Raw genomic sequence first — 24,627 nt, 5'->3', positions numbered from 1 at the left:
ACTAGATATACCAAAAGTTAGTCCCACTACATTAGTATTAATGTTTTAGGGATCTCTAGTTCGGATAAAATTTGGTTGTTACCTGTCTTTGTTATCAATAAATACAGCAGAAATAAGATAAAGCCTTGTCTAAAGCACCTCTTCCAAGTTTTGGTTCTAATTGCCTGGAGAAAATACATTGTAAACACGTAAGTGTTAACTTTTACCTTTGGGATAGGCCTACTGTCTTCAGCTAAAATCAGGTATCTGAAAATCTTTACAGAATATGGTCCCTAGTTTAGGTAACATCTGAAGAAGCTCTGAGTGATAACTATTTTTTTCACACAAACATATACCAAAGTTTCTGTTGCAAAAGAATCCACAACCTGGACTGTGTTCAAATCCTGTTAGAAACCTACTCCAGAGGCTGAATGAAAAATAATAGAACATGCCTCAAAGATAAATGGGTGCCAACAAGCCAAAAATAATCTTAAATTCAGTAGGGAAATTATCAACTCTTAAACTAAGAATATTCACTTGAATTTTCTAGTTTAAAAACTATTCCTGTTGTATATAAAAGATCTTTTACTTCTCTTTTTCCTATTACTCTGCCTCTCAATGAATACTTAAATAAATATTCTATTCTGCTGCTCCCACAAGTCCACAAACAAAAAGCACCTGAGGTTGGTGATGTTCATGAGATGACTCATCTGTACCAGTGTTTATAAACTTGAAGGTTTTGGTCTACCTTCCACTGAACAAATCCTGAATACATAACTGCTACGTCAACATTATCTTCTGTGATACCCAAAGTCTTGATTATTTCATTTATTTCTTATTTATTTTTTGTTTGAGGCTGCTGCCTCAAAACAATGGAGTTTTGAAAAGCTGTGGAGTTTCACTTCATTCTGTGCTTTGTTGACAAAGCCTCTGATGTGTTCAAGTGGGAGCCTTTCCTGTAACAACTGTCAACTTATTTACAACTTGAGTGTTTTGAGAGTAAGTCTGGTATGCCCCAAGAAAAGCCCTCAGGCAGATTTGGCATGTTTTCATCCCAAGGCAACTTTAGGAAACATTTCAAGTCTCTTTCTTCTGGTGCTAATGAACTTTGCAGTGTTCCAATGAGCTTCAAACCTCATCCAGACACTCATTGGTACTGACTCAAAGGAATCAACCAACAAACGGTTTGTTTGCCAAAGACACAGAGTTAACCCCACAAATATGTCTTCTCCCTTTCCACGATTTCGGTGGGTCTATATAGCAGTTTTATCATAAATGCCATTCACTCTTACATTTCTATGGTTAGTAGCTGATAAACTAAACAGTTAAGCCCACGTTACAATAGCATTCTATTTTACTTATGCCTTAGACACATTTTCTGGCTTTCTTGATAACACCTGTCTTTGTGCCTAAAAGCAAGGGTTCGTTACCTATCTATTTCTCCAAGCCTGTTTATGTGTTTTTGAAGCAATAGTTAGTTAACTATCTGTCTCTCGCGCAAGGGCAGTTCCCTATTTGTAGCTAGCAGTTTTGCCTATTTGTTTAAGTGTTCCAATTTGCTAGGTCACACTAAACAAGGCCTGCTTATGCTAAGTCCAATTACAATTCTTTGTTTCAGTATCGACAATTTTCTACAGATTTCATGCTTTTCATGAGTGTCATTGCTGGTTTTATTTCGCAAACTGGATCTATATGGGCAGCGCCTGGCGAAGACCCCATCCCGATACCGGAGAGGGGAGAAATCTCCACAGGGCTGCGCAGAGCGCAGGCACCGCCCGGGCGCAGCTGTGGCGCCCCCGGGCCCGGGCGACTCCCGCTCTCTGCCGGCGGCGGCGGGGCCGGGCCGGGCTGGGGCTGTGGCGGCGGGCGGAGCATGCGCGGCGCGGGCGCGGGGCGGGATGGTGGCGGCGTTGACGGTCAGGGGAGCAGGTCAGTGACGGAGCCGGGCGGTGCGAGCGCCTCCGGCCACGCATCGCCCAGCCCGGCCCCGGGCCGAGCAGGGGCGCCCGCAGGAGCCTCCCCATGAGCGCCTCGGTGCCTCCTGGCAGCGCCGCGGGGGCGGTGCGGGCCGGGCCCGGCCGCGGCTCTCGCCGGTCGGCAGAAAGAGGAGATGGTGTCTCTGATGTGCTGCGCCTTTTGTTTTCCCGTCAGGTGTTCTCCCCCTGGCTTCCCATGCCCTATTACCAGGAGGATTTCTTCAGAGAGTACCTCAAGATGATGGCGAATATGGTCATCCTGAACTTGCTCATTTGTATTTCGCTGGCGTTCTGGATCGTGTCCATGACTGCAAGTACGTACTACGGTGAGTCCAAAGGCCGGGCAGAGGCAGGCATGGCATGACCAGGGGCGAACCCTCCCATCCAACCCCTGCAGGCTTAACGTAAAAAATGGGAAGAGAGGTGTGCACAGCCCCGTTCTTTGTCAGTAGAACTGAAAATCTCACCGCTGACAGTACGTGATAGTGGTTTAGAAGGTGCTGACAGCCACCTACTTGCAGCTCTGCCCACGGATCCTGTAGAATTTAAGATGTTGGTATCCTTTGTGATTTCTTTCCCTAAAAGAAAGCAAATAAAAAATGAAAATAAAGAGCGAGCTGACAGAGGTCTTTCTGGATGAGGAAAAGTATGTGACAGCACGGGAGGAGTGTGCCAGCCTGTTCTAGGAATGCACATGCAGCAACATGCAGAACAGGGCATGCAAGAAGAATTCCTTAGTCAAGGAAAACAGAAACAGAGGTAATAGTATAAGAAGTTGGGGATGTATGCATGGAGTGGCTACCATAGGTGTGTACTGTCAGCTCAATGTTCTGTTGAGGCAGCTGAGGCTTAGTTGTGTATAGCTGCAGGGATGCAAGTGCTCTTTGTGGTCTGTCATTTTGCCTCTAGGGCCATTCTTAAAGCAGTGTGTGAAAGGAGCAGTACAGCCTTCAGTATCAGTTCAAGTCTAGAAGAGTTTAACTGCTTTTCAGGGCAGGTCCTTAAGACCTCAACCAGTTTAATTCAGGAAGAGCTCCAGTGTCATTGCAGTGTTGCTGGGAGTGCTTAGGGATGCGGAATGAACACCCTTGACTACCCAGTGTCACTCTGAATCCAGAAGCTAGAGTAAATATACCACCAGTATAAGTTGATTTTGCAATGGCAGTTGGATGTCTCTGCTCAGTGTTTTTCAGTGCTTTGTGGAATATTAGTTCTGGTATAGCATTAAACCTATGTTGTCTGGACACTTCTTTGGCTTGTAGTGAGATGCCACACATGCAGAAGATAGGCAGAAGTGGGCTTCACAACCTGGCTTTGTTTGTGTCATTTGGAGCTAACCAAGTTGTATTTAAACATGCAACTTCATTTGTGTCCGCTCTCTAAAGGTATAGCTCTCTGAGGTTTTCTGATAATTAGGATATTCCAATCCCTGCTATCTAAGGTGATTGGCAGTGAAGAGTGGAACACCTGGTATCAAGTGAATCAAGATATAGGGAGTGATAGAAAGGAGGGGACTGCAGACTAATCCTCCTGTTTGTAGGGAATGATAATGGAAAAAGAAGGACATACAACTTCTATTGTTCATTTGCCTGAGACAGTGTAAAGACCTTGGCTTGAGGAGGTGAATGAAATGTATAATAGTTAGTAGGCTTAGTAGATTAAGCCCATACAAGTGATGAAATTCACAGTCTTTAACATAAATACAAAAATATTACAGACATACTTTAATTAATTTATAATTTATAGTAATGCTTAAGCACCAAACAGTAACCAAAATATTGGTAAAGTGGGAGTGCCAAAGAATCCATAATAAACCAATGAATGTGTTCAATCTTAGTCCTAACTGCTTATATTTAGGAGTAATTCAATACCAATACTTTTCACCCCTTCAGTGAAATACAAAAAGGTTAGTTTAAAAATGTCCTTGAAGAGATGAAAATTCTATTTGTTAGCCAAGGAAGAAGAAACCTTTTGATTTCCAGTACTGCTCACACTGAAGTTTACACTAAGAGCTGCCTTGGTCTGTGATAAGCAATACCAGACTACAGCACTGGAGGTCTCTTCATACATAGCCACTGCTTGTCTTCTGAATTCTTGAGTCAGCCCTTGTCTGCAAAACTCCCTTGCTCACCTGCTATGGACTGGGGCTTTTCAGTACACAGAAGAGAAGTTTTTGTCTTGTGAATCTACACTTGCAATTAGTGTCTTACTGTGATTTCACAGACGTTTATCCTGCTTTGCACCAAGGAGCCTGTGTATGTGAGAAGATTGGGGTACTGCTAACACAAAAGTTCTTGTTGAAAACCATCATATTTAGCTCTCCAGCAAGCCAAGCTGTACCTGTGTGAAGTCTCTATTTTATAAGATTGAGACTTACTTCAAAGCAAGATCTGTGATGTCTTGTATTTGTATAGCATATGTAAGCATATTTAGCTCAAAACTAGATTAACTATTGGCTTTACGTTTTAAAATTTGTGGGTTTTTCAAACAAAAACTGTAACTTGTATAGTCATCAGCTTAAAGGATATTTTTAAGAGCCTTAAATCAAGCTCAGAAGAACTGATAGTGTCAATGTTTATCATAAAGTGGTCACACTGCTTTCACTTTCACCTCATGGATTGTCTTTCTTGGCTTTTTTCGGTATTGAAATTCTATCACAGTAAATAGTGTAGTTCAGGATATAATCAATAGCTTCCTTGTCTCTTCAGACAACAAGGATGGAAGACTTCTAAACTTTAGTATTAAGGAATAATTTCTTTTCGGACTGTTAAATTTCAGTGTTTTGCAAGATGTACTTTTGGCATCTTTTGCAATGAACTTTGTGTCCTCCAATTTAAAGTAAAAATGAGGTGCTAAAATATAAAGGCTTTAAGGATCTTACTGCTAAGGCAGTAATTTATTGCATCTGCAGAACAGGAAAATAATATCCTGCTTGGCTCTTGTAATTCCACACCGTTCCATAAAGCACTAGTATCCACAGCAACTGTCTTCTAAGGAGACAATTTATTATCAATGTCCTAAATGTATTTATTTCCTTCTGAAATTCTAGAACACTCACCAAAATAAAAGATGTTAATAAAGGATTTATTATTATCCAATTAAAAGGTATGTTATATTAAACAGAAAAGACTCAATAAATTACTGCCTTTCTTCTAGAAGGTAAAAAGTTTTAATCTCTATTAAGGTCAGACTTTAAGTATATACTAGAAGATAATAATTTTTCAGATATGAAGGCATTGGAAAGTCTTATAAGGATCATCTGTAACCTTGTTATTTGATTTATCAGGTACTTTACGACCCATTTCTCCATGGCGCTGGCTTTTTTCAGTCTTGGTTCCACTAATTATTGCTGCACAGGGTTTTAAGAAGAAGAGTCTTGATCACAGTGGTGCATTGGGAGGTATGTTTTTTTCTGAGACTATTAAGCTAAACATTTAGTAAACGAAGTTAATGTTCTTTTTGTTGTTTGTAATTTTTAAGACTTTACTACTTAGTTCTATTATAATAAAAGTATAAATATAAGCGTATATACCTTAAATTCATACTGATTTTTTCTCTCAGGCCTGTTTAAACAGGGAAGTTAATTTTGTGATGCTGTTTGTAATCTGATTAATATTGTCATTAGATTTATGTAAACCTAGAGAATTCTTTTAAACTTCAGTACAGTATGCAGTTAAATCACATGTTTTGGTTTAACATATAGATGGATTCACAGAGAATTAAAGAAATGGCAGAGGTAGTGGTAAAGAAATACCCTAAAACTGATCCATGTCAGCACCCTGCCTGCCTAGGGGGGGAACCAGTTAAGAGAACATGATTCTCCTTACTGTAATAGAAGCAGTTCCAGGCATTTTTTGGCCTGCCAAAAATAAGAAAATTAAATTTGTACTTTAGTTCAAACAAATGACCATTTCAATAAAGTTTTCTTGACCGCGTGATAAAAACTGCAGCACGGTGTACAATAGTGTTTATTGAAATTTGATACAAGATTTCCAGGTGAGGTGATTCACCCTGGTCTTGTGACATTTTCTAAATTAAAAAAACTCTTTTTCTCTTCTTTGTTTTTACCTCTTAATGTAACGGCTCTGCTAGGCGGTTTATACTGGCATCTGCCCTAAGTGCAGACAATTTTCTTTCAGTCATTTAGAATTGTAATCTCATGATGGGGAGTGAAATGAGACCTCCTTTGTAAAGGGGGACATAAAAATTAATCACCTCCAGAAGCTCAAATACTTTAAAAAATTACAGAAATTAAAAGATGGCATGAAAATCAGAAATGGAAAAAGAAAAGAACAGAAAGGAAAAGCAACATCTGCTAAGATATGGAGGAGGGTTATAGTGGTTATCTTAGAGACCTTGGACATGGGATTTGATACCTAAACTGATGACAAACTTGCTGATAAAGTCACAGTCACAGCTCTATATCTGCTCCTTATACAAGTAAGAGTGTTCTTCAGGCAGAGTACTTAAATTTCAGTTACATATCCTCTGGATTTTGGTTTGTGGTTTTTTATTGCTATGTCTTTTATTTTTGCACAATATTACTGATTTGTGGCAAAAGAAGGTCTTAAAAATCACACAAGCAGTAGCAATTAAATTAGCAATTTAGCAGTAGAATCTGTTACTGCATGATTGTCTTAGGTATCATGAATATAATCTTCATATTAAAAAAATCAGAATACTCAACTGCTTTGCAAAGCAAGTATTGTTACATGGAGAAACTTGATATACTTCTTTTTTCTTTGTAGGATTGGTGGTTGGATTTATCCTTACAGTTGCAAATTACAGTTTCTTCTCTTCTTTGTTTGTATTTTTTGTTACTTCTTCAAAACTTACTAAATGGAAAAAAGATAGAAAGAAGCAAATAGATTCAGAATACAAAGAAGGTAAGCCAAAATACTTTCGTGCTTTTGGATCCCTTGTGGAGAATAAATACTGCATATTCCTTTCAAAGGGTCAGACGAGATGTAACATCCACAGTAGGGAACACTGTTGTTGTGACTTCCCTCTACCCTTATCCCTGTAACATTAGCAAGTGACTTTGCTTTTGCTTCTGTTCTGTTTAATAAATTGCCATATAGTTTCTGTTTGGAACATGTGTCTTTTTAAATTTAACTTTATATATGTGTGTTTTACTTTTGTCTCGTGCTGTTGCTTGTCAGTTACTGTTGCCTGAAATTACTGAAATTTATTTTTTATTACTTCAGGTGGACAGAGGAATTGGGTTCAAGTATTCTGTAATGGTGGTGTTCCTACTGAGCTGGCTCTCTTATATATGATAGAAAATGGGCCAGGTGAAATTCCTATTGACTTTTCAAAGGAATACACAGCATCATGGATGTGCTTATCCCTTTTGGGAGCTTTGGCATGCTCTGCTGGTGATACATGGGCTTCGGAGATTGGTAGTGTTATGAGTAAAAGTAAACCAAGATTGATAACAACCTGGGAACAGGTTCCAGTAGGTAAGGTGTTACCTATTCTACATGTTCTGAATATTTTGTTAATCTGTTTTGAATTATGCATCCAATTTGAATAGTTCCAAGAAAGACTGAGAAAAACATCAGAAATCTGGGATTGGTTGGGATGCACCAACACAGGATCCACGGAGCTAAAATCATTCTGAATACTGTCATTTCTCATCTCTATTAAAAGTGTTTATGTTGCTAATAATATAAAGAGTACAAGTTACCAACTCATTTTTTTCAGGCATTCATATTTTAATGAGTAGAATACATATATTCAACACAGACAATGCAGAAAATTCACTTCTTAACCAAATCACTCATTTCCTTTAATATCTTACCAAGGGTGTGCAAGTGAACTTTTTGTCTGTCAAACCTTGTCTCCACAGTGAATGTCATTGCTGCCTTAAAGCAGTGGGTCTAATCTTGAGCCTTGCTGGCATATGGATCAGTTTCAGATCTTGTTGGATAGGATTTCAATGCAGGGGAAGTATTTTTTTACCTTTACATGCATTCTTCAGATTTTTATTCAGTGAGCTGTCAAATATCTTCCTATGGATCTTCTTCTTTTCTTTAAATGTGTTGGCAAAATACTACTTCTTAGGGAGGTATTGCTTTAATAACATGCACATCTTGAGGTCTGGTTTTTGGAGCAAATCTCTTTTTATTATCCCGCCCCCACCATGACCTACAACAGACAAGTACCAGGTGACAGTGAAAGGTGTGCTGTTTGGTTTTATTTAATTTAATGCTAGTGAATATTTCTAGATAACTAGCCCTAGAGACAGGAAAAGAGTAGTAATAGACCATAATGGTTCAGGTTAATCTTCTCAACAACACACTGAGAATTGTAAATAAAAGCTGCAGTAGCAGAGTCTTGTGGATAGAAGGGGAGAAGGTCAGTTCAAACAGTTTTGATGTTATGTAAAACATTTGAATAAATATAAGTCTTTAAAAAAAGGTTTTAAATCAGCTTTGTTTTGTTTGATTTAGGTACTAATGGAGCAGTTACATTAGTAGGCCTGCTCTCAAGTTTGCTTGGGGGCATGTCAGTAGGTATAGCCTACTTCATAACACAACTCATTTTTGTGACTGATCTGGAAATATCTGCTCCACAATGGCCCATTATTGTGTTTGGTGCAGCAGCTGGCCTACTGGGATCAATTGTTGATTCATATTTGGGAGCTACGATGCAATACAGTGGTAAGATTCTTCTTTTCTTCCTTTTTCCTCCCCCCCTTTCCTAGTGTAACCTAAAATTGGACTTGAATTTCAAGAAGGGTTGAGGGCATGATTTTTAAATGGAAAAAATACAGAAGTAGCAGCACAAAGGACAAAGGGAGTAAAAGTAATGGACATGATAATGACAACCAGCAAGGGCAGTGGCTCCTTTTCCAAATTTTGATTTGTTTACTGTAGCTTAATGTCTTTCTGATTAGTGAAAGAGACCAGAGATCTCCAACATGTTACCTTGGAAGAAGTCATTGCTGCCCTCTCCTTTTCTATTGTCTAATTATTGTAGCATTTTACAAGAGAAAATGTCAGTTTAATTTTATCCATTTGCTTGGATTAAGTTGTCACTGCAGAAGCTCCATTCCTAACTCTGAAGTCTTAGCAATAGTCTCAGTTTTAAGAATTAAATAGGAAAAACTCCAGGAAAATGTGAACAATGTTTTATGTTCTTAGTTTTTTCTCTGCTTCACAGACTACTGTTTCCTATAAGTTAAGCTTATCATAAACTAGCTGTGACTGTAAATAAAAAAAAGCATGTCTTTTTTTAAAAAAATTGTTGGCTGGCTGATTCTAAATTATTTCAGTGTTTACTCATTGCCCTGAAGGATCATTGCCTGTCAATAAACACTACAGACAACCTTTAGGCTAAGCTGTAAATTTACCCTACATTTAAAAATCATTTAAAAACCATATCTGACACTGTTGTGTTTAACAGCTTGCTTACAGAGAGAACTTAAGTTTCCAGGTTCTGTTGTTGGATACTTATTAGTTGGAAGTCAAGGTGTGAATGTGCAGATGAACTGCCTGAGATACACAAGGCCCTTAGATCTACCATTGCAGTGAGAAGTACAGACCCTTGTTGATGCTCTGTATTTGGCTTTCCAGCATTTTTTATGCTCTATTCCTTGTAATTCCAGGAAAGACCAAAGTGGAGTGTTCAATCATTTGCTGAATTTTTAGATATTTCTCTACTAAAGAGAAAACACTTAAGCAGTCAGACAATGTTTCAGGCTCCTAATGAGGCAGATGCATTAAGAGGATGGGGTAAACCTAGCTAATACATGTTTGCGTTTATCAGCATCTGTTTCTTCTTCATTTCATGTATTTTTTTCATGCTCAGCAACTTCCTTTGCTAGCTCCAGCAGGGACAGTATACAAGTTCCATAGTTTCTTTTACAAGTTCATAAGGACTGCTGGAGTATGTATGCTATATTATGCACATAAATGCTGTGACATAGATGAAATTGTGCTGCTCATGTCATGCATGCTGTTTGGTTTTGTGTGCCTCCTCACTTTAACCTACTTTTCCAGTCTCTTTTCAATGTGGACTCATAAGGAATACTCTAGTCTCTGCAGCATCTTGAGAAACAATAGATATGACAGTGGTGATAAAGAATTGTGTCTTTTTTGAAAACATTAACTTGTACTGCTATTTAGTTCTCTCAGCGTTTTTCCTTTTGGTAGTATTCCTAGATTTGGTGTATCTAATAGCCTGTGGTACCTACTGTTTCTAAAAGAAGGTCCATCCCCGCCCACACCTTTGTTAATTAAAGCTTTGAATAGCTGTACAGAATTAGATTAAAATTTGCCCATGTTATCAGTCTCAAGCTGTACCTATTCTGTAAGTAACAAAGCTAATGGAAGGACTTGCTGTTACTTTACCTACTTGTTTAAGCTCTGAACCTACACTTTATGTACATTTGAGGGATATATTTAGAAAAATTTATTCCCTCTTTTTCCCAAGGAAACTTACTACTTTCTAAAATATAGCAAGTGTTAAGGGTTAAACTGTTAGTCTTTGAAGTTTGATTTTTCTGTAGCTTTTTTGTGTTATCTAAAGCGAGATTTAACTGTATGATTCAAAGGTAACAGTAACACCAGCTATATACCTGCCAAGGAGGTTTGTGGTGTGGGGTTTTTTAAGTTTGGTCTGAGATGCCAAATTTATTTTTTTTTTTAATAAAACAGCAGCTTTATTTTGAAATTTCCAGGTTGTGGGTGTTGGCAGATATTCAAATCTAAGAAGAAAAAAAAAAAGTTAATATAAAATATACTGATTTGGTTCCTTCATATGAACCTTAAATGTATGCATGTAGATGTACCCAGGTATACTTCATTACAGTGTGAGTTGGTATTAAAATCAAGCATTCTAGAATGTTATCTTTGTATCAGCATATAGAGTAGTACAGCTGGACAAAATACAGGGTAGTGATGTGTGTACAGTAGTAGCTAATGAAGCTCAACACTAGAGTATTGATAATATAGAGGCAGAGCAAGAAATTACCTACGTACTAGGGAAAAAAACCCAGCTGCTGGTAGTATAAAACTGCTCTGTAAATAAAATTTATAAATTCAACCTTTGGAAGGAGCTTGCTTTCTGTCAGATCAAGTAATAATGTTGTTTCTGTAATTTTCCTTTGAAAACAAATACATCTTGACAGGAAATACATGTTGCTAATCAGTTGTTTCTGTTCAAAACAGCATCCTTTGCTTTAGTATGACTCTTGGAACAGCTTTTTCTTCTTCTGATTTAGCTTGTTTCACTCATTTCTTTGCTGTGAAATTACATAAAGAGGGAAGTAGATTTGACAGAAGTGTAACTAACTTCTCAAAAGAAGTAATTTCTAACATAAAGTATTGCATTTATACCCCATTCTTTGAAGGTACCAAATTAAACCGACTGTAATTTAGTTTAGTCTGATGATGTCTTCTTACAGAGGTTTAACACCATAATGGTAAAATAAATTTAGGAAGCTGCATACACTTGGTTACTAAGTGTCTTTTTAGCTTGGTTGGCATTGTAAAATGAAGTCTTTATCTTTTCCCAGGTTTTGACCAGAACATTGGAATGGTTGTTAACCACCAAACAAAACACTCCAAGCACATATCTGGAAAACCTATATTAGACAACAACGCAGTAAATCTTTTTTCTTCTGTAATCATTGCTTTGGTGCTTCCAGGCATGGCATGGTTTTTCTGGCCAAGGGGTTGAAATGGTCTAAGGTTTTCTGCATGTGATTGATGTATGTTCAGTCTTACTCAAAGACTCGAAGGGATTCTACTTGAACTCTGTTGAAGAGAGGGATCTGGAACTTTCAGAGAGCCAACTTACTAAGGCTGTAAGCCTCACGTGGCAATCAGCATCTCTCAGGACTTGGAAGGCACTTTGTCAATATGCTCTTGCTGCTCTTCAGATGGATGTAGGTCATTGCCAAGTGAATTGAAGCATTTGCTTCATTTATCTTCATGGAGCTGAAGTGTTGGCATCTGTGTTCTCTCCAGTCTTCAGCATCTGGAAAGGCAAGAAGCTGGAAATAGAAATATAATCCATATCAGTTGGTGTGATGGAGCATTGTGGCTATTGTCCAAACCAGACACAAAGTACACTGCAGCTTTATATAGGCAATGGCAACATGGTTGAAGTGGGCGAGTTCTGCTATTTCCCATAGTTTACAGTACGTAAGATCTTCTGGAAGTATTTGGACAGGGAAGAGAGAGTTAAGCCTTGTTGTCTATTCGGTATCCTGATAATATCTCCACTTTCCTGAGAATAGGATTCATAAAAGTGATGCTGCTCCATAATGTCAAGCAACAATCCAAATTTAAAATAGAAACTGACTAGCTGTTCCAGTAAGAATAATAAATTTTTCTGTGCTTTTTTGGCATCTTTATTTCAAAACTAATGATATTTATGAAGATTGTCAATACTGTGGTAGTTATTAAATAATGTAAAATTAAAGATAACAGTTGTGAATTCACATTCATCTCTTTAAAAATAGAACGTTTTTTCTATGAGCACAGAATTGCTCCATAACAGTTACCATTCTGACCAAACTATACTCCTTGGTTATTTCTCAGCAGTGGAAATGTTTCCCATTTTGTTTGGGGCTTCTATCCAGAGATGATGGCCTCAGCCAAAGAAGCTACAGAGCTTATCCTTGTAGTAAATGGTGGAAGTCACACTTATAAACCATTTAAAAATGGAAATTTAATTTTTGATGCTCAAGCTCCTATGTTAGGTGATTGTGTCTTCCATCATTCATCTATAAAAGAGGTAGAAGTAATTCAGCCAGTACAGATGGTATTTAAACTTTAGCGATACCTTCATAATAACCTCTCACTGTTGACATTCAGAAACTGGGGCCCATACTGTTAACTTATAAAAAGCTTTTTATTTTTAGACATAGGTGAGTATTTTGTATTGAACATCTGGGTTTTTTTTACAAATGTCTTGTGTATATTGCCTGTCTTAGTTCAGTTGAATTGTTTATTATGTCACCTTTGGTGGGAATATTAAAAAATTTTTAACACCTTGAGTTTAGAAATCAAGTCTATATAAATCTGGAATTCATCACTGGAATTAGTTCACTATATTACCCACTTATAAAGATGAGATTTCGAAGTAGTAAAGGCTTTCTGAAAAGAACAAATTCTGTAGCTGCTCTTTGTCTGTTCCTGTGAAAAGGCACAAAATTATAGAAGGAATATATGCACTTAAACTGTAACAGTAAACCCTTGGGAATTTTCTGCACTGTTTGGATTTATGCTGCTTCTAAATAAAAGCTGTATTAGTTGTCTTTTAAGATTTTATTAATACTGTTGTGGTTTCTGGAATTGAGAGAGATACAATTTTTGTGAGATACTTTTTTTTCAATTAAATGCCTTATTTTTAGATTCTTATGTTTCCTGAAGTGAAGTATATTTTCAGACAGTGAAGTGGACTATTTAATACGAGTCTCATTTGAAAACCAGCTTGCTATAGTGAGAAGACATCTGTGATTTCTAATTCATCGCAGCATGAAATCCTTTGATCTATAATCATATGAATGAATGGGATCTGAATGAACTCCTGTAGTTAGGATCTTCAAAGGCCATTATTTTGGATTTTTTTATTTCTCATGTCTTAGTGATGACACTTGAGTTGCTTTTGAAACTCTCTCTCATATGTTTCCAGTATACAGAAAGACCTGAGCACTCTTGAACTCTGGAAAGGACAGTTATTCTGACAGTTAACTCTGGGTATATAATATTGAGTGGACCATAGCTTATGGAAATAAGGTTACATTTAACTGTTTAGTAGCTGACTGATAGCTTCAAGAGGAGGTGGAGAGGAGAGTATGGGATACAGGGAAGAAGTTACAGAATGTGACAAACTGCCTCTAAATTGATGTGTGTCACTAAGAGCAGTTCCTGGGTTCAGAAGAGAGCAGACAGAGATGCCACCTGTCCATATGCTACTTGGAGAGACAGATAATGCAGGAAGTAAAAAGGAAAGGGATAAAAAGAGGAAGAGTTAGAAGAAAACCAGAGAAATTGGTAGATTTGGAATTACAAAGTAAGTTACTGCAGTTAGCAAATTTAATTCCATTCTTTAAGCGCTTAAATAATTCTTTTGCTTCAGAACCATCAGTACCCATAATATATTCCTCTGTCATTGATTTTCCATTCATATTGAAGTGACACCAATATTTTCACAGCACCAAGAGTGTACACTCAAAACTTTTTTAATTGAGAAGGTTACAATTGTGAATTATAGGTACTCATGCTTGCCTTGATTTGTGGATGTGATAGATGTTCAAGTAAAATTTTGGCATAACTGAATACAAGAAATCTTTAGGCAGGTCTCGCTTAGGCTTGGTGCCTTGATTCTGGCTGTTGAAGTATACTGGTGTCAGAGTCACTAGTGTATGCACTTATTTTTTTTATTTCTGGTTTTTTGTTACAGCTATAGGTGGTCTTGGGTCTGTGCATGCTGCTGTTGAGTGGTCCATCATTGCAGATATAAACCATAGTTCTCTGGGACAACAAAAGCAAAGGGGATATATCACTTCTCTTGGTGAGAACATCACTAGCTGATGTTCAACAGACTGACTTTTTCTGACAATAAAGGGCTGAAACATTATGAACTACAGCACCAACTCTGGCACTATTCATATGAAAATCTGTTAGGGTTGGGCATCTCAGATTTGTAAGTAGGATTACCAGAAGTACCAGCAGTACTTTGGTCCCCACTCAGCCTTTTTTTTACATTTCATTATCTAACATTTCAAATTGACCTTAAGTAGCTGTTCTTCAAGCAGGAATTAACCTGTTTTTTACAGAAAATTTATTCACTTAAAGCTTTGTAGGTACATTACAGTCTCCGCTTCTGGCTATTGCTGTAACTGGATAATAATTTTCAATTTAAATAGTGCTTCTGTTGGGGGATGGGGTGCAGCTCTCACAATTATGAGCCTGTTTTAATGCATAAATCAGAGAAGGTACATGAATTCACTCAGACTATGTAGATCCCTGCAGTGTTCCCAAGCCTGCAGCCATCTTCAGTAAATATTAATGCCAATAAAGGAAGATGAAATACATAAATGTAGAAACAAAGCTGCTGAGCAAATTGCAGCTTGTACCTGGGTACTCCTATGTCTGTAAAACTTGATTCCAAGTAAAGAAATTCCACCAGAAATATTCAGTAGCTTTTCTACAATATTCATCCCCCAGGAGAAGATGGGTCAATTTTACTGTCTTGCCACTACAACCACTAACTAAATCGTAGAATCACAGAACCACCCAGGTTGAAAGGGACTTTGACAAATCATCTGGTCCAACCTTTTGTGGGAAAGGGATCTTGAGTGACATTATGTAGCAATAATTGATCTGTCCAATGGGATTTGAAAACCTTTGGTGATGGCAGTCTACCACATCCTTAAATGTCAGAGTTTTCCTTGAAGCACAAGACGATGGATACACAGGAAAGTAGGTGACCACCGTTATGTGAGTTCTGACCAGGAAACCTTCCACGTGACTGACTGATGATATGAAGCAATAATGTCATACACTATCACTTGGAAAATATCTTTAGGATAAATGTATCCTCCCATAGCAGACCACTTAGCAGGAATGTTTGCTCTGTGCTCCTCTGGGATTTGCCATCTTAGAGCAGGGGCAAGGGATGTTTCCTGATCCAGCTGGTCAACTGCAGAAGAGAAGACTGGATTTAGCTGAAATGTGGAAGAACCAGCCTGACCCATGTTGAGGGAAGGGGTTTTGGAAAGGGGAATACCACCAATATGGAAAGAACTGCCAGTTTGCGGGGAGGTACCTGGCTGGACCTGCCGAGTCACCTGTGAAACCTTGCATAACTTGTTTGCACCTCTCTTGCCTGGTAGCTGCATTTTTGTGGCTTTGTTCAAACAATCATAAAGCAGAATTAAACACTGCAATGTGATCACTGTCCAAATTGGCCTTGGAGGTTCAAACCCACACCATTAGCAAGTATGAGAATGGTTTAAAAACTTAGAAATGTATCCTGCAATTAGAGGAAACATCAGTAGAAAGCAGTAAAAAAAGTCTTCTGGTGCTCATTTGTTAATACATTTTAGTACCTTCAGTAATCAGTTTTGTAAGGTCTTTACAGCTGCAGCCATTGCTGCAAAGCTGAGAAGGACATCATATAAAATCATGTGACTGTGCTCTGATTTTTCTTGCTGAAGAGCTCTTGCTGCAGTGACTTATGCTGAGTTCAGCCCAGTATTAGGAAAGCAATGACTTCTGTCATCCTGCTCTTTTTGTTACTACTACTTGTTATCCTGATATTTTATTATTCCACTTTTTGACTTTCTAAGTCCTGAAATCACTCCACTGTTGAAAGCTGATATCATCAAATGCTCCCCCAAAGCAGCAGTAGTTTTGGTCTGCCTTAAACTGCCAAATGCCCCTGGTTATGGTACTCCCAATAGATGTGCATCACCTCATTGCATTCAGTGTCTCATCCTAATATAATTTAAAATGAAGAAGTGAAAGGAGCTGATTCATGATGTATGTATCAGGGCTTAATTAGATGTTGATACTTTTGGTCTGTGTTTGGCCCAGCCACCTGTGAGAGTTTATCTTTTTCCTGCCAACTTATGAGAAAACAAGCACTGATAAACGAGAACTTCATCCTTAAAGGAAGAGTTTGGTACAAACTCTAATTAATTGGTGTCTTATTATTGGCTGGCTGACTGCCTTCCAAGGGCATTTGAAGGAGAAAGTGAAGAGGAGGAGGATGAAGTAAGCCCCCAGACTCATTTAGAAAAGACCCCTGAGGTTTAGTGCGCAAGCGCGGGGGGAATTCCAAGGTACCCACTCATGCGCAGAAGAGATGCCACTTGCATAACAGGGGGTGGGACTGAAGGCCTCTAGTTGGGCGGTGCTGGCCACACCTGCCCAGGTAGACATCAATAATTAATTGTATAAAAAGCAGATAGCTCATGCTGTCTGGTTGGTTGCAAGCTTCACATCAAAGGACAACGTTGCCTTTTGCGGTGACGCCCGCTATCTTGTGAGCCTGCCGACACTCCGAGAATGCAGCTTCTGCTATGGGTAATTCCAGGCATTGCTCTCCCACTGTTGGGCAAATCTCAGTGCTTCAGGAAGCACTGAGCATGGTGGGGTGGGGAGGAGAACACCTGGCTCGCTTACCCTGCCTCCACCTGCCTGAGCAGGGATTTCCTTCATTGCTGAAAACAGATACTGGCAGTAAAGTCCTTTTGGTCAATTCACAACTAATAACCAGAGTTATAAACACAAAAACACCTTCCCTCCCTTCTTCATGTTTTTATTTGTAATAAGTACTGTTTGGTAAACCTTTCCAAACTCCTACCCCTGTTAATGGAAAAAATGCATTAACCAAGGACAATATTTTGAATCAGAGTACTTGTAAAGATGACTTGGAAAACTGGATCTCCACCAGAGGGTTTGCTTTGGTTGGTTTTGTTGGTTTTTTTCCTGGATCTTGGCTGTTCTAGTTGGCAAAACCTGTTCTTTGCTAAAAATCTGTTAATAAATCTGTGTTGGGTTGTTTTGGTTTTTTTTTAATGAACGCAGCAATATGTCTGGTAGCCATCAGTGTCTCCCCAATGGAAAAAAAAACCCAAACCCTACCAAAATACTGCAGAGAATCCCTAACCATTGATCCACTCATTTTAAAAAATGTAGTTCTCAGGAGAACTGTTCTTTATGTTCTTATTAGTTGTTTTTTCTGAAGTACATATGACTAACATCTTACATAAACTGTTTTATTCCTCCATATAGATTCAGGTAGAGCTTCAGAAGAAGGAAATAAAGGGAATATGCTTTTTGTATTAAGCACTCGATTAAACAATATAAAAAGGAAGCTTTCACCTGTTTAATTATGCTAATGTTAAAATGTTGAATGATGGCTAACTGCTACCTCAAGCTTCTGTATAAATTTGCCTACATGGTACAATGCCATCGGGACTATCTACAGATTAGAGAGGACTAGTCTTCCAGAAATCCTCATTCAATGGAAGACAAGGTCTGTTTGGAGGTTTATCATTTCAGACCTTTCCTGTGAAACTCCCATGAACCTACGAAGTCTCAAAGGTCTCACTCCAGAAGTAAGTTTCAAAGCAAGCAGCTTACCAGAAAAAGAAACACTAAAGATTTGCATAATGTATCCTTGGAAAATTGTATTGAGCAAACTGGGTTGAGGCCCAAGACCTCAACGTGGGTTGAGAGATGTTTTGTAGTAACGGTATGAGGGCTATTACTAGAGGGTTAAAATAAAATCTAAACCCCAAAGCAGAACATAGAGAAAAAATGGGTATGGGAAACTGTGCAAGTTCCATACACTGATCTGTGACTTCATCTTCATTGTGTGTAATGGCATATTTTCTATTCCCAGCACTACGGACTGCTATCTTTGCCTCCAGGCCTGTTCTCCCTGGTTTTGCTTTCAGGCCTGAGGAGTCTGTAAAACCCATTTCTGGTTTGAAGATGCAGCCTCAGGCACACAACCAGTAGAGGAGGGGGCAGGTGCCCCCACATACAAGAAAGAGCCATAGTAGAGCGGGCTGGTGCCCACTGCAGACCCTCTGCCCCTGTGATCCAGGCCAGGGAAGTGTCTTTCCCATGTCCCCCTGGGCTGAGGCCACTGGCTCCGACACTGCTGCAACTGGGACAGGGGAGACACCAGCCAAGCTGCCACCCCTGAAGGACATCTTGCATTACAGTGTCAAAGTTGCTGCTGGCTGGGTGTGCAAACCTGCCACAGGGATGTTTTTTACTGGTTAATGAAGAAACTGTTTGATATAAATAATGGCTTTTCAAAGGCCATCCCACTTGAAGAGACATAGATTGTTATTTGAATTACTATAATGAGCTTAATCTTACTCTTAATCTCACCTTTTATATGCACAATATATATACATATAATAGAAAATTACATACCTATCTGTCCATATATACATGCACACAGTGTACATACACCGCTGCATTTACTCTCCGGAGGCTGTCTAACCCTGTGCTGGCAGGCAGCCTGCTCAGGGTACAATGGAACAGCAATTTGGTGTACTGCTCTCACTCATATGTGAGTGGAGGATTTTGGCCAGAAACACATCACTCCTGTCACTTGTTACAGCATGGTTCTTAAAAATGTAATCCTAATCTAATCAGGCAGCCTGAGACCCCATGGGACCGTTAATGTCAAGCTTCTTCTGACAGCACAGATTTGTTTCCTGCAGAACAGAAAAGACAGATGTAACCCCACAGTCCCTCATAATGCCCTGGAGCATCACCTGCTTCATATGTGGGGGCAGGAGTCATATTTAAGCATTTTTCTAGACAGAAAGTGAGATCAAAATTTCTATCACTACAGCTCTCCACTTCTAATAACAAAATGCAAACATTTTAAAAGAAAATACTTGATTGGTCAAAGCAGCAAGAAGATATTTTTTTAATGGGATGCATTCTGCTGAAAGTAATATGCAGTTGACCTTGATAAACTCTTTTTTGCATTTTGTCTGTGTGACTTTCTTGAAACTGGGTTATTCATTAATTAGAAATTTCTAAGGGAAGAAATTATGAAGGAAAGGAATAGGCTGGCAGATTCTATTTTATTTGTTTGGTCAGTAGAAATGAAAGCACTTGCCTTAACAGTTTGCATGATAATCCTGGTGTCTTGTTACTTGTCCTTTATACAATATTTTAAAATGCAGGACCAAGCAGGAATAGTAATTGACCATGTAATTGTTGTTGCTGGTTTGTTTACCTGCTCATTGACAGTATCTGCACAGGAAAGTGCTTCAAGGAACACTTTACAAAGGAAAATGTCTATAAAATTAATATATTGTGAGAGTAGCAGGAAGTTTTATATCAATTTATATTAATGGTGATATTAATTTTTTTTTCTTGTTTTGAGGACTGCTTTAGGATAAATTGCTTCAATTTAAACCATACAATGTAGTCCTGGGGTTGCTCCACACATTCCCATGAAGTATATGTTTAGAATACAAGTTTTCCTCCAAATTTTAGAAGTCTTAGTTGAAGGCACTACATTTCGGTGAGATGTGGTTTTCATTTGAGCCATTAGTAATTCTGACTAGCTTTTTTTTCAGCAGTAAATATGATGAATACATTATAAAAAAAGAAATTATTTTAAAATTATTATTAAGTTTCAGAGCTAGTAGAGATTGTCAATCTCCTGTGAACTGGGCCTGATGACTGCCTGAAATACCATATGTGTCTGGCCAAAGTCATGCCATCGAGCTACCCATCAGCCCTCATGCAAAGCTGCCAGAAGATGACGAATTGTTTGCTTCACTTGATAATTTGTCTTTGTTTTAACAACTTTTGTTTCACTTTGAATCTGAATGCTCTGGTTTTAGATTCCTCCTATTAGTTCTTTCTTTGCGCCTACTCTTGCTACAGCACTGATGAGCTGACCAAAGTGAGCCTTTTCCTGCTCTGTGCCCTATTTTTAAACTGCATGCCAAATTCCAGTACTAGTTTTATCGACGCTATGCACTGAGATAAAATAACTTCTTCATTACTTCCTTATTTCATATCCAGGAATTACCTCCACCCTTTTGCTGAAGTCATATACTTAGATACCTGTTAGGTTTTGACTCTGTAATTCTTTACATCGACTAAGAGTTAACAATTTTACATTCTTTACAATGTTTCTACTTTTCAGATGGCAGCATTTTATACAGTTTTTGCTGGCTACCCTATTCTTATCACTGTTTATCACACTGACAGTACCACATCAAGTTTGATTAGCACTAATTTTATATTTACTTTACAGGCCATTTAGGAAACCCAAAAAGCCCTAAAGGAAACATCAGTTTTCAAATACACCTGTCTCACTGATAACTACTCTGAACCACTCATCCAGTTCTTGACGCAGTGAATTTGTGGTTTATTGCATTATAAAGCAATTATTTTTCTGATTGTTGACATGTGGTGCTAAGTCAAGAACCAGAAAAAATTAGTACAGCTATGACATTACCTTTGAACAGTCAAGTCTGTACTCTCATCTCAGTCTCCTTTGATGTGAACTGTTTTTTCCTTTAGATTTTGTTGACTGGCACTCATAATATTTGAATGCTTCATCCAAGTATTAGTCTTTCTTTTGCATCATTACTTTTCTTCATGTCATCATCTGCTCCTCCCCACAGGGGAAGGTATGAATGCTGTGGTGAAGATGGGTGTATCAAGGTGTGAAGGTGTGTGTACAGAAGGCTGTGCAAGCCTATGTGCAACAGGCAATTATCATTACCAAATAGTTGGTCAGCAAACAGGCTGGTTGCTGTTATACAGATGATGATTTGGATGAAGATATATAGTTGATTAAGTAAGCCTTCCATGATTCAAAACAGATTTGCTCAGAGCAGCTCATTCCTATCCTCTCAGATAATCACTGCTTAACTGAAGCTCAGTAGCACTGAAACCAGTAGGCTTTAGGATGTCCCTGAGAAACTCTGTTGGCTCCCATGCTTCATTTCCATGTTCTCATTCGTGCTATAAGACCTCTTGGAAAATTTACTGGCTTATCAACCAGTAAATAAAACCCTTTCTTTTACTATTACTGCCGTGACTGACTCACAGTCAGCAAAATGCAAGATTTCACTGCGGATCTGCTCGCACACCACTGTCACTGAGCAGAGTCTGAGCAAGCCCATGGTGCCACTGACTTCCCTATCTCCTGCTGCACCATGCAGCAACAAGTTACTCTGGTAGAAAGTTTCATCTGTTATACACTCCGGGAAGTAAATACAGCTGTGGATCTGTCCTTGAGTGTCTGCTTCTGTATTTGAAAACATCGTCATGATTGTTTAAATAAGGTTTGCCAATGCCTGGTATTACTCTAGATAGTTTATGATTGCATGGGTCCCATTTTTACTTTTTAAATTTTGACCAGTTCTGCCTTCCTCTGGAATTTCCCTGGTCTGCCAGCATGTGTTTAATGTGTTTAAAATGAGCATTTCCACTTTTTCTTCTTCCTTTTTTTTTAATGTTTTCATTCTTAGTATGGTTATAACATAGATCTAGTAAACAGACTTCTGGGGGAGGGAAGTTTTGTCTTTCTAACTCTGACACTTTAATACTTATTAACTTTGTAAGCCATGGGTTTACCCTCTCCTAGAAGGTTAGGGCCTCTCATTTAGAGTTGAAACAGAGCTTTTGCCTCTGCAAGTGAAAACACCAAGAGCAAGGGGTCAATGCATGGTGGAGCAGCTGTTCTTAGCACACATCCACTTGTCAATGAGAGGATCTGTCACAATTGCATGGGGATGATATTTGGCATTGCCATATGTGTTGCCCTGTAGGTATGAAAAAGATAATGCAAAGTGGCAAAGAATTCAGAACTGCTTACCCTGGGGGAATAACATTTACAGGCAATTCCTATTCAACATGGAGAATTGAACTTTTAGAAAATACTAATCTTTTTTGTTACAAGAAAAAACCTCCGTTGTTCCTTATTGGCATTGTTTCTTAGCTAGAAATTAGATTCTATGTTTTGCTTATTTCTAAATTATAAATTAATTTCACGCTGCACAAAGCCTCCAAGGGCACTACTGGACCTGTCAAATATATCCCTGTGGGTACATGAAGGCTCTCAGCAGTCAATGAGTGGGTGAAACACGTTCAGAAAAGTCCCTCTCAGTCAAGATTCTTTCTGAATTATTTGGGGTTTTTTCTCTTCAGGTCCCCATGCATTACTCTTCATCTTTATTCTTTATCTTCTGAACCTGAATAGCCATCTTTCTTTTTGACAATACTGCTAACTTCATTTTAAGTGGGTCTTTGTTGTTATTGGGCTGGGTTTTTTTCCCTGTTCTGATTTCTTGCTTTTTTTGGACATCTTGTACTCTTGTGGAGATTGATCTTATACAACTGTACATTATTTGGCAGAGATTTAGTACTATGTTTCTTTTCCAAGTAAATCTGATAAAATCAGAACGTTTTACTGCAAGTATGGCAAATTATGCTCAAAAATATTTTCCAAGGGAAAAAATGGAAATATAAGACTGACATTATTTGCAAATCAACTGCTACTTTTATAATTTGCAGGAAACTTATAATTATCCCAGAAATCAGTTATGTGTCATCCATGGCATGGGAGGTGCTGCTTATGCTGTTATAGGTTTGACCAGCTAGAGTATCTCCTCTGACAACTACTGCATGCACTTCAGTTCACAGTGGAATTAATACATCTAATATTTTTATAAGGAGATCTAATAACGAAAGCTGGAAGTAGTACATTATTTTCACTTTCGGAGATGACACCACCTGTGAAGTAAAAGACTTAAGTAAAATCACAGAATCACAGAATATTCTTAAGTTGGAAGGGACCTACAAGAATCATTTAGTCCAACTATTACCAAGAATGATAAAAGGTCATGGCAATGGATAGACTGGTGTTATTTGTTTGCACCACTTAATAACATACAGAATATTGTAGCATCTTTGTGAAATATAAAATTTGTCTCAAAAGACATTTTTCATGCAGATGTAATCAGCAACACAGTTAACACAGAAGGTCTGTAAAAACATTTTTTGGAAACTGTGTAAAAAGGAGAAGTGCACTAAATTAAAGGAAAAAGAGCCATTCTCTTCTCAAATTCACTTAGACAAAAGAAACACTTCCCAAGTTAAATTAGCACCATTAAAATAACCTGGTAACTGTCACAGATATTTAAACCTGCAGATTACAGTGAAATGTGACACTTCAGGTAGCTCTGACAGAACTTTCTATTATCAGCCAGATCAGCCTTCTAATTTCATTTAGCACTGGTGGCTGAAGTTTTGGAAAGTACAACAAAATCAGTAATCACAGGTTCCAGACAAGAGAAAGGAGAGCAAAAATGGTGGGATACTGTAGTTACTCACAGCAGCCTACTGTCAGTGGGAAATGCATCGTTTGCCTCTGCACCACAGCAGAGGATTCTTAGAGAAATAGTCAGCCAGAACTGAGCTTCAGTTGGTGCCTTATGCTTTGCTGTGCCCTCAGAAAAATGCTGTCAGGTGCATTCAGCGCATAGACTTCATACAGGGTGTGTCTTGTGCAGCCCTTTCCAAAGCTTCAGGTCTCTTTCTCACTGGAAGATAACCTCTGTTTCAGCTACAGTGTTCAGTATAATAATACACTTAGGATTGATTAAAAAACACCCATGCAGAAAGTACCCTTTTAATGAATAAGATGTAACAGATATGTGGGTTGCTTCCATTCAAAGAAGAACTGAAAAGTACAAATGAGGTCTATTCTTCAATTTAATCCCATGTATTTGTAAAGAATGTATGTATGCTTTTGTTGACAACAGTAAAAAGCTGTAAGCACAAGAAGGTTTTTAAAGACAGCATGTCTGTGTCTCAGCAGGTGCATTTGCCAGCAGTTACCCAGGAAAGCTTCAACCTGCTGGGCCCTGGAAGCAGCTTGTGCTCATGACCACTGATTTCCATTGTCTCTGGCAATCTTAATCTGAACTCCGTTTTGCCTCCTTCTTCTGTTCAGCCTGAAAGAATAACTAACACGCCAGTCAGTTTTATTGACTATATACAGAAGGCATGACTGACAGAAACAAACATCACTTTCCAGCAAGACAGTATTTTTATAGTAACTTGCTGAAAGTACTTACATTCTAATAAAACTGGAAATTTATTTAAAGAAAAGATATGCCTGAAGACTGTGTGTTCATTCA

The 24,627-nt window shown here is 38.4% G+C and overlaps 1 protein-coding gene across 4 annotated transcripts; it reads left to right on the top strand.

Moving 5' to 3' along the window:
- The first annotated feature begins 1,836 nt into the window (after window positions 1-1,836).
- Window positions 1,837-24,524, top strand: TMEM19 (transmembrane protein 19). 4 transcript variants are annotated; one of them, XM_051795963.1, is made up of 7 exons: window positions 1,837-1,908; window positions 2,131-2,281; window positions 5,242-5,355; window positions 6,704-6,841; window positions 7,163-7,417; window positions 8,411-8,620; window positions 24,303-24,524. In XM_051795963.1, exons 2-7 carry the CDS (start codon window positions 2,152-2,154, stop codon window positions 24,404-24,406), a joined length of 951 nt encoding a protein of 316 aa, XP_051651923.1. In that variant the 5' UTR covers window positions 1,837-1,908; window positions 2,131-2,151; the 3' UTR covers window positions 24,407-24,524. The 4 variants fall into 4 exon arrangements, with proteins under 4 accessions (XP_051651923.1, XP_051651922.1, XP_051651921.1 ...); XM_051795962.1 differs by lacking the exon at window positions 24,303-24,524 and adding an exon at window positions 11,479-11,839 and having other exon boundaries at window positions 2,131-2,269; XM_051795961.1 differs by lacking the exon at window positions 24,303-24,524 and adding an exon at window positions 11,479-11,839.
- The last annotated feature ends 103 nt before the right edge of the window (window positions 24,525-24,627 follow it).

The sequence above is a fragment of the Manacus candei genome, unplaced genomic scaffold, assembly GCF_025592945.1.
Source record: "Manacus candei isolate 608988 ecotype Guabito, Panama unplaced genomic scaffold, ASM2559294v1 h1tg000043l, whole genome shotgun sequence".
In the NCBI taxonomy this organism is placed as follows: domain Eukaryota; kingdom Metazoa; phylum Chordata; class Aves; order Passeriformes; family Pipridae; genus Manacus; species Manacus candei.
Note: the sequence above shows the minus strand (reverse complement) of the source record. Positions and strands in the feature narration are given on the sequence as shown.

Coding starts and splice junctions, on each gene's coding strand:
- TMEM19 (XM_051795960.1), top strand. CDS start 2,002: ATGAGCGCCTCGGTGCCTCCTGGCAGCGCCGCGGGGGCGGTGCGGGCC. Junction 5,356..6,703: donor TCACAGTGGTGCATTGGGAG/GTATGTTTTTTT, acceptor TTTTCTTTGTAG/GATTGGTGGTTGGATTTATC. Junction 7,418..8,410: donor CTGGGAACAGGTTCCAGTAG/GTAAGGTGTTAC, acceptor TGTTTGATTTAG/GTACTAATGGAGCAGTTACA.